Below are 9,211 nucleotides of genomic sequence, written 5' to 3'. Positions count from 1 at the left end.
CATGTTATTTGTTATATTTTTTAAGAGACAATTTATAATTTCATATGTAATAGTGGGTGGGAAAATAACATTTTAATTTTTTTTAACTTTTTAAGGTGGGTATAACGTGTGTGAGAAAATAAGACAATGGGGTGAGTCTAGTAGCTATCTTTTAACATTTTAAGTAGCTTCAAAGCTTTTGATAAAAAGAAACGTCCGTTGCCAAAATCCGCAACTTGGTTACGTAGCACAACGGTTGTTATGATTGGACAAAGCATAAAGAAAAATGAAGTGATTTTGTGTGCAATATTTTTGTGGTAATGAATGATCATTTACTAGTCATGTGAGGAAATGTCGTGCAAGGAAAAATAATATAGCGATTACAGACTTTACAGTCAATACATGAAAGTCTACTATCACTTATAGTTGAATCAAAATCTAATTATCAATGTCAAGTGAAAAAAAATCAAGGAAATTCTTGAGACTGAATCAAGTTTCAATGCTAACTTGCCAACCGTCAAAATTAATCCAACCATCGTGAGTCGATGTCCTAAGCTTGAGTCCATAAACCCTAATAATTGCCTTTTGAAAACTAATCATCTGTCGTTGCTCTATGTACTTTTTTACCTATGTCATTGCCTCTTGGTCACCGACTTATTCTTCAAAATTAATTACTAAACCTTAAATGTTGATTATTCCTTAAACTAGAAAACAAAGTAGAATGCAAAGTAAAGAGTACAACTTCTCTAGAGGGTGTAAGTGTAAGTATCATATAGGATTTAATCATATAACAAAATAATATTGAGGAAAATAGTTTGAAACTGGAAATCTTATGTTATAAGTACGCACGTTGTGGAAGTTGACTGAAAAATGAACAAAATCTGAATCTGATTGGGAAGTGAGACCTTACCGTAAAAACGCGTGGGGCAGCGCTGCACGTGAATCCTCCTCCCCCCGCTGAGAGAGAGAAAAGAAAACCTAAATTCCAATCTCAGACAAACGCAAAGAGGGCGCAGAGCCATCTTCTCCTTCTCCTCCCCCTTCTCCTCTGCAACTCTCTCTCTCTCTCTCTCTCTCTCTCTCCCCCCTCTGAAACGACAGACAACCACGAGCTCTCTCTCTTCTTTCGCTCTCTGAAAGTTCTGACAGGGACAATGACGGCTGTCTCCGCTGACGTCGCCAAGCTAACGAAGCGTGAGGTGCCTACACTCGCATCCCCCCCCTCTCTCTCTCTCTTCTTAACCATTTCATCTTCTTCTCCGTGAATGAATGAATGTCATGTTTTCATTTGCTGCTTTTAGGGTTTTTCAGAGGTTTGCATTTTCTCTATTTTCCGTTCGCATTTTACTTTTTATCCTGTTTGGCTTGCCAGAAAATGAAATTCGAAAAATACCCAACATTCAATTTTCTTCTAATTTTTTAAAATTTTTAAAATTTTTAAAACTAAGTATTCATGGAATTTGTTGTACTGCTGCTGCAGTTGTGCAATTGGCATGCAGTGCGAATTAGTGTTTGGTTTTCTTAAGCATTTTTTTATTTTCCCAGCATTTTCTCGGAAGCCAAACAGTGTACTTGGGGAATTGGGATTGCGAGCGTGTGCAGTTATAAGATTTTAATTATAGTTATAATTTTTTTGTTTTTGTTATTTTTCTCTGGTTTAGTAAAAGTAAGTTACCATTTTATGCTATTGTTTCTGATTCAACATTGATGATGAAATTAATTGGATAATTGAATATTCAGAGTCCTAATCTGGGTAACCTTCTATTAATTACGATTTTCTACTGAATTAAAAACGCTTTCCCTCTCTGAATTTATGACCAAAACCCACAACAATCCAATCCAATCCAATCCAATCCAATCCCCCTGAGATAACTTTTCCCTTTTGACTTCTTACTGCGATATCTCTCTTTTTTTTTATGATTTTTTGGCTTATTTTTTTCCATTTTTTAGCACTAGATATATAGCAAGCAATGCCATGCTTCTCATGTTTGTCAGTACATCTTAATTAATTAAAAAAGTTTTCGTATTTAAATTCTTGCTTCCTCTGCTGTTGGCCTGTTGCCACTGTAAACAGAATATTAGTGACATGGATGGTTCTTTGCCCGCCGATGGGGCCTTCAATTACGAGAGCATCCTCAGCGCTCTCGATTTCCCAATGGAAGACATTGATGACAGTGTCGAAGATAACGATTGGGACACGAAGTTCCAAGACATAGAGCCGCCGCCTAACATTGATCAGTTGCTTGGTCCAGGAATTTTTAGTTATGATGACGAAAAGAAACATACCAACCTCTCCACTCCGGTGAGATTGTTATCTTATGTTAGGGACATAAGGGTTATTATTCTGTTTGTGTTTTTTCTGTGGAACTGTCTTTGTGTTTACAGTATATATGCATTACTCTGTTAAGTTGTTTCGCTTCGCACTACTATGTTGAATACTTACTACTAATGTGGCCCGGAAATTGGTTTCAAGAATTTTTCATCCGTGCATAACTATTCGTTGTTGTATATCATGGGCAATTTATTCTCGTTGGACGAACAAAGTATGCATAACTAGTTATTGTCGAGTACTTTATGAATGCATTTAACCGTTTTGATGTACCAGGAACTTTATGGTTTGGCAAGGTGTAGTGACGATAGATAGCCTACTTTTATATATAATTTGAAAGAGGATGGAGATAAGTATATTTCTCTGGGAATCAGAGCTTCCATGATATGTGATTACCTGTTATCTTTGAATTTCTCTGCCGACTCTTGTATTTCCTTAAGTGAAACTATGGCCCTGCAAATTTGACATGTTGTTGAAGGTTGTAAATCATATGTTGTTCTTTTAGCGGTAAAAATCTTGTTAAACATGTATTTTCATTTAGGTTATGGACTCTTGGACTCGCTAAGTCATGATGGAAAAGACCAAAGATTCATTGGTAATGTGTTCTGAAAAGTAGCGTAGGCATTGCAATTCTCTGAGTAGCGTTTTATTATGGAGAACGTTTTTGGTGCTGAAGGAAGATTTCCATCAAACCTAGCATCAATAGAGCATATTGTTTCTTGACTACATTATATATGAGTATTAGAGTTTAAATTGTAAACGAATCTGGACAATATATGAAGTTGGTATTGATTTCTCAGAGAACAAATAGAATTGAACATCCAGGCTTGTTCTTGTTGACATGATTTATATAAGATATACTTATATCACTTTAGAGAAAACTGCTTATATGCATCTGTATTTTGTCTCAAATTAATTTTAGGCTTCCCTTCAAAGCGTTCTTTTTGTCCATCCATCTGGGTGGTGCTCAATTTTAGATTATCCTTTGAATACTAGACGTCCAGATAATGGCGTTGTGGTCCTTCAAATAAATTACTGATAATGTTCATGCAGTTGATGGTGAAACAGGTATGGTAATTAAACGACTTCATGTTTAGGAATGATAGGCTTGTACTTTGTATTTTAAAGATGTGTGCATTTTTCTTGTGGTGATTCTTGTAAAGAAATTTGAGGTTTTATACTGTTTTAGCCAACAAATGCCAACGTAGGTCCTTCCCTCATCTCCCTTTTGTGTTTTATTTGCTTTCAGTATGGACATATGTATCAGCGACCGCAATTCCCAAGTGTTACTTGTGAAACCATCCGCAGCAGAGTTAGCCTTCGCAAAGATGGCCTTGAAAGCATTGGCTCTTGTGCTGCTCAATTTGAGCCCAAATTTGAAAAGCGCACCCGAAGCAAGCTTTCACGAAGCAGGCGTGCAAACCCAATTATTTTCAGTACACAGTTCATCCTCAGTACCTCATCCAATTCCTCTGCCTCTGAAAATTTATATCGTTGGGATGCTTGTGAATTTGACTTAGAAGCCTCTCGCACAGAGGATACATCAAACACTGCCAAAAGAAAACAGAAGAAGAAAACGGGAAAGCTCTCCATGGACGAGGCAGGTGAGAGTCGGGAGACTAAAAGATGCACGCATTGTCAAGTGACGAAGACCCCTCAGTGGAGGGAAGGGCCACTAGGACCGAAGACCCTTTGCAATGCATGTGGGGTTCGGTACAGGTCTGGCCGCCTCCTCCCGGAGTACCGCCCTGCAGCAAGCCCTACATTCGTCGCTTCAGTGCATTCAAACTCGCACAAGAAGGTCATCGAGCTGAGAAGCAAGTCTTGCCAGGGGGCGAGTATGGGGATTTTATCGTCGGCCCAGTAGGAAATTCAGATAGCAGTACTAGTAGTAGCAGCAGTAGTAGTCATTTATTTCATTATATCTGGAAAATGAGAACAGTCTTCGTAGTTGAGATACCTTTCTTTGTGTCTCTGTTTTATTGCTTTCTGTTCTAATTTATTTGATGTGTTCTTTGTGTACATGATGGAATAAGATCGTCAGAAAGCAGTAGTTACCTCTATCAAGGAAAAAACTAGAAGAGCAAAACAAACAAACTAGCTCTTGATCTCCGAGTTCATTTGTGAGGATCGACTTGTGATGTCCCAGTCTGGATTTATTATTGAGTAGGTTTGTTTCGGCTCTTGTTTTTAGCCCCATTCTTTGCTTTTAGCCCCATTCTTCAACCAAAATAAAAAGGCATATTCGACATTCATTTAAACAAAAATGTTTCCTCAAGTTCGAACTCTATTCAAAATTAAACATGGAAGTCAGTGTTTTTTTCAAATTTGATAGGAAAAAAACATAATCAAAATTCAAATGTACTGCCTACAAATAAAGATTTGTAAATTGGTGTGGTGGATTAAATTAAATTTATCAATATTTAATTAATCAATGGAAGTAATCCAGTTAAATGAATTATAGTCTTTTAAACTGCAGCAAAGAGATTAAACTTAGTTTTAGCAGGATAACATTACTTTAAAAAAAAAATCTGACATATTCCCAGGAAAAAAAAAAGCAAGACATATAAAAAGTTGCTTACAGATTAAATTTTCTCCTTTTTTTATTTTTAATTTTTTTCAGAGATTAAATTTTCTTCTTGTTTGGGGTTAAAATACTCCAGAAGATATTTATATATATAATTTTTAAGGGAAGAGATTTCCATTTTTTTATAAAAATAAGGATTAGTTATAAGGTCTACACCACATCGAACTTTAACGATCCAAATCGTCTATTTTCAAGTTGCATCTCATAGATCATCCTTACAAAATATTAGTCGAATCAGAAATGTTTAAGACATTTTATCTTGATAATTAAATAGACAAATAGTTTCTGATTGAATTGAATTTTTGTAATGATGATTTATGAATCAACGGTTCAGATCATTAAAGTTCGATATGGAGTGAACCCCATACCTAATTCTCATTTTGTTGATGCACAAAGTCAATGAGGACTTTGGTACAATAGAAAGTGTCAAGTTTGTGACCTTCGCTAGATTGCTCCGGCTAATAGTGTGAATAAGTATGTAAATGGATAGAGACAGGGAAGCAAACACAAGATGTACGTGGTTTACCCAGATTGGCTACGTCTACGGAGTAGAGGAGTTCTCATTAATTGTGAAAGGTTTACACAAGCACATAAGTTCAAGCTCTCCTTTAGTGAGTTCTAGTGAATGATTTAGTACAAATGACATTAGGAAATATTGTGAGAGAATGATATCTATTTATAGAAGAGAGTTTCTAGTTTCATTCTGACATTGACACGTGTCGTGCTATGATTGGCCTCTGATGTCGACACGTGTCGTGTTATGATTGGCCTCCAATGTTGACATGTGTCGCGTTGTGATTGGCCTCCTAGTTGGAGGGAGACTCTTGTGGGTCCTTGGTTGTATAATGTTGACCGGTGCTTAGTAGTTTTGGGGTTGGTCAAGTATGGTACAAACAATGCTCCCCTAAGTTACCGAGTGAGGGAAGCTTCTTGGTTGGGGACTTGCAAGATCCAAGCCATTGAGTAATCACGAAACTTTTAAGTACCGAAGTGTGGTATTGTTTTCACTTGCCTTATCTGTCTCATATGTAGATGTGACATATTCTTTGGAAGTATTTTTCCTCCATCCAGGGGTGGTATCTTTAACAGATGAAAATGCACAAGGTAATGTATCAATATCACTTGAAGCTTACTTGTACTTTCGGGCTTGGTCAAATGCAATACAAACCCTATAGTAGGAGTCCCCCAAGTCGCCGAGCTAGGAGATTTACTGAAAGAGGTAACAGACAAGGTAAGCAATCAGACTTCTAAGCAAGCAACCTGGATCGGAGGTTCGACTTCAGCTTTCGTTCGATTGTTCTCCTTCTCTTTGTGTCGTAAACATCAACAAGGATAAGAAGAAGCAAATGGAGAAGATATGATATGAGATATTTTTGCTTTTGAAGAAGTAACTTTCCACAGGCTTATTCTTGAACTGAGCTGGAGGATTTTCTGGTTTCCTCCAGAGTATAAGGCTCACTCAAGAATTTGAGGGTCAAAACAAGTCCATCAAATCTAGAGTACGTTCGACCTTAATGATATGGGATACTTTTGCTGTCGACAAAGTAGTGGGTGTGGCATGGCAAGGCTTTGCTCTTTGGCGATGGTGTCAGCGAAAGGTTGTTGAAGCTTCTCGAGTTCTTCGGATAGGGCAGCGATGCTGGGTTTGGATTTGATTTAGACTCCTCTATCTGGGTTGTGTGGTTCTGCAGGAAGGGCATCGTGCTGTAGTGATCTGTTCCAGCTCATCATTGATTCTTCTGCTTCAATCTCTTATAGCATTTGTCCCCGATGCAGGAGTGGAATGCAACCTTTGCATTTAAATGGTCATTCAAAGCACTACTTCTTAGCGACTCATCCATGCGTGGCAACTTCAGTGTAAAGCGTCAATATCGTATCAACTGTTCTGAGGTATTTACCGAAGGACTTCGTGACCTTGACAACAGTTGAAGATGAGTACTCGAGAGCAATGTTAAACAAACAACCATGCAAAGATTTCGGGCAATCAGTTCCAGATCGGAAGTTTGATTTCAGGTTCCGACTGATTGCGTTTATTTTTTTTTATCCTGCAGGTAAGAGCAAAGGCAAAGGAAAAGAAAGAAAAAGCATGGTATGGGATACTCTTGCTTTTAACCCTGATGATATTAGATACTCTTGCTCTGGTATGGCTTGTTTGCATAGGTATTATCGGGGGAAAGAAGCTGAGTATTTTAAGAGACTCTGCTGGGAGTGCCCTCTCTGATGTGAATAAAAGTTAAGCATTTTTTTTATTTGTAGGTATGCCTGGCTGTAGAGGATGAAGGTCGACATATATAGGAATTGTCTCAATGACGGGTAGTAACGTTGTTCCTTTACCCTTCTCGGTCATAGCAATGTAGTGGGAGCTACAGGATTCACGTGTTTTAACTTTGTCAGAACATTTTGAAAAAGTTGTATGTGGTATCTAAAAAGCTGATGTTTCGTGTGAAGATTGCAGACAAATTTTATCCAAGGAAATCTGGTTCTTGAAGTTCAGAGAGCAGTGCCTTTTCGATTTTTGAGAAAGCAATCCTGGTGGGAGTCTGGCTCTCAAGATTCGGAGAGCGGTGACTCTTCGATTTTTGAGAAAGCACTTCTGGTGGGAGTCTTTTCTCGGATATGAGTAAAGGTTGGGTATTTTTGCCAATCTGCCTTGCCACGGAGCACGGAGGTTGACACACATAAGGACTTTCCAATTATCAAGCAGTGGTGCTGTTCCTTTACCCTTGTGGGTAATGGTAGAGTAGCTGGATCTTCAAAATTTATGTGCCTAAACTTTGTCAGAGATCTTTGGCAAAGTTATCTGTGGTACCCGATGTGGTACTCGATGAACTGATGTTGCGTGTGGGGATTGTCGACATACTTTACTTAAGAAAATTTGTTTCTCGAAATCCGGAGAGTGGTGTCTCTTTGATTTTTAAACAAACGGCCCTGCTGCCCTTTCTTTTATAGGGGCACCAATTGTGTGCAAAAAGTACGTTCAGAGAGTTATTGCTTGTAGGAATTTTCCCCTTATTTTTGTACTTCAGAGATTTATTAGACCTCATTTCTCCTTCATCATTTCTGAAAATGTCTCGCCCATCTGACCGTCGTTTTGACTTGAACTTTGGTGAAAAGGCGGCCATGTCTCCTCAAGACAACATATGACGCACATCCTTCTTATCCCCTACTGGTCCTCTTACCGTTGGGGACTCTGTGACGAAGAATGATATGACCGCTGCGATAGTGGCTAGGAACCTTTTCACTCCCAAAGATAACAGACTACTGTCTAAACGATCTGATGAGTTGGCTATTAATGATTCTCTGGCTCTTGGTGTTTAGTGTGCAGGTTTTGTGTTTAATATGGCCCAACACTTATTTGCTCGAACCCGCCAAGTTGAATCATTGGCGGCTGAAGTGATAAGTCTCAAATAGGAGATCAGAGGGCTCAAGCATAAGAATAAACAGTTGCACAGACTTGCACATAACTATGCTACAAACATGAAGAAGAAGCTTGATCAGCTGCAGGAATCTGATTGTCAGATTTTACTTGATCATCAGAGGTTTGTTGGTTTGTTCCAAAGGCATTTATTGCCTTCGTCTTTTGGGGCTATACCGCGTACTGAAGCTCCAAACGATCAATCTTCGGTGCCTCCTCATTCTGAGGTTCTGCCCAGTACTGAGGCTCCGAATGATCACCCTCTGGTGCCTTATCTTCTTGGGGCTCTGCCAACTGTTGAGACTTCTCCTGAGCAACCTTTGTAAAGGCTCCATCTTGTTTGTTTATTTTGATTCATGTATATGTACATATTTGTAACTTATCGGAGATATCGATAAATAATCTTTGCTTCATTTCAACGTATTGTGTTAAATACACCAAGGCCTCATTCACTAAGTTCTTTGAATTTTTTTTTTGTTGAAGCTTGTATTTTGAAGCTTTGTGAGTGAAGCATGTAGGTTGAGGTAATGCTCCATTAATTTCCCGAGTGAGGAAAACTTCTCGGTTGGAGACTTAAAAAATCTAAGTCACTGAGTGGTCGTGAGACTTCCGAGTATCAAGGTGCAGTAGCATATGGTAGGAGTCCCCCAAGTCTACGGTCGAGGGAGTTGACGAATGAGGTGTCTTGCTAGTAGCCAAGTTTCCAAAGTAACAAAACTTCACCATTTTCCTTTCTATGTGGTAGCCCAAAACTCTTCCTTCATATATATTTGTTATGAAAGTTGTTAGGCCCAAAGAAGATGAGGCTTAGACAATTTTTTTTTTTTTAATTTTCGAATTTCTAAATTTTTGAATTTTCGAATTTTCGAATATATATATATTTAAGCTTTGTAGGTGAAGC

The 9,211-nt window shown here is 38.3% G+C and overlaps 1 protein-coding gene across 1 annotated transcript; it reads left to right on the top strand.

Annotated features, from left to right (window-relative positions):
- Window positions 1-871: 871 nt before the first annotated feature.
- On the top strand, window positions 872-4,493 carry LOC126615952 (GATA transcription factor 11-like). Its single transcript, XM_050283896.1, has 3 exons — window positions 872-1,178; window positions 2,054-2,281; window positions 3,558-4,493. Exons 1-3 carry the CDS (start codon window positions 1,134-1,136, stop codon window positions 4,173-4,175), a joined length of 891 nt encoding a protein of 296 aa, XP_050139853.1. The 5' UTR covers window positions 872-1,133; the 3' UTR covers window positions 4,176-4,493.
- The last annotated feature ends 4,718 nt before the right edge of the window (window positions 4,494-9,211 follow it).

Source organism: Malus sylvestris, chromosome 3 (genome assembly GCF_916048215.2).
Source record: "Malus sylvestris chromosome 3, drMalSylv7.2, whole genome shotgun sequence".
NCBI lineage: Eukaryota > Viridiplantae > Streptophyta > Magnoliopsida > Rosales > Rosaceae > Malus > Malus sylvestris.
The sequence above is the reverse complement of the archived record's forward strand: the minus strand, read 5'-3'. Positions and strand labels throughout refer to the sequence as shown.

Bases quoted from the DNA above. Each gene is read 5' to 3' on its own strand.
- LOC126615952 (XM_050283896.1), top strand. From the start codon at position 1,134: ATGACGGCTGTCTCCGCTGACGTCGCCAAGCTAACGAAGCGTGAG. The intron at 1,179-2,053 runs GTGCCTACACTC...CACTGTAAACAG, and splicing joins CCAAGCTAACGAAGCGTGAG to AATATTAGTGACATGGATGG. The intron at 2,282-3,557 runs GTGAGATTGTTA...ATTTGCTTTCAG, and splicing joins ATACCAACCTCTCCACTCCG to TATGGACATATGTATCAGCG.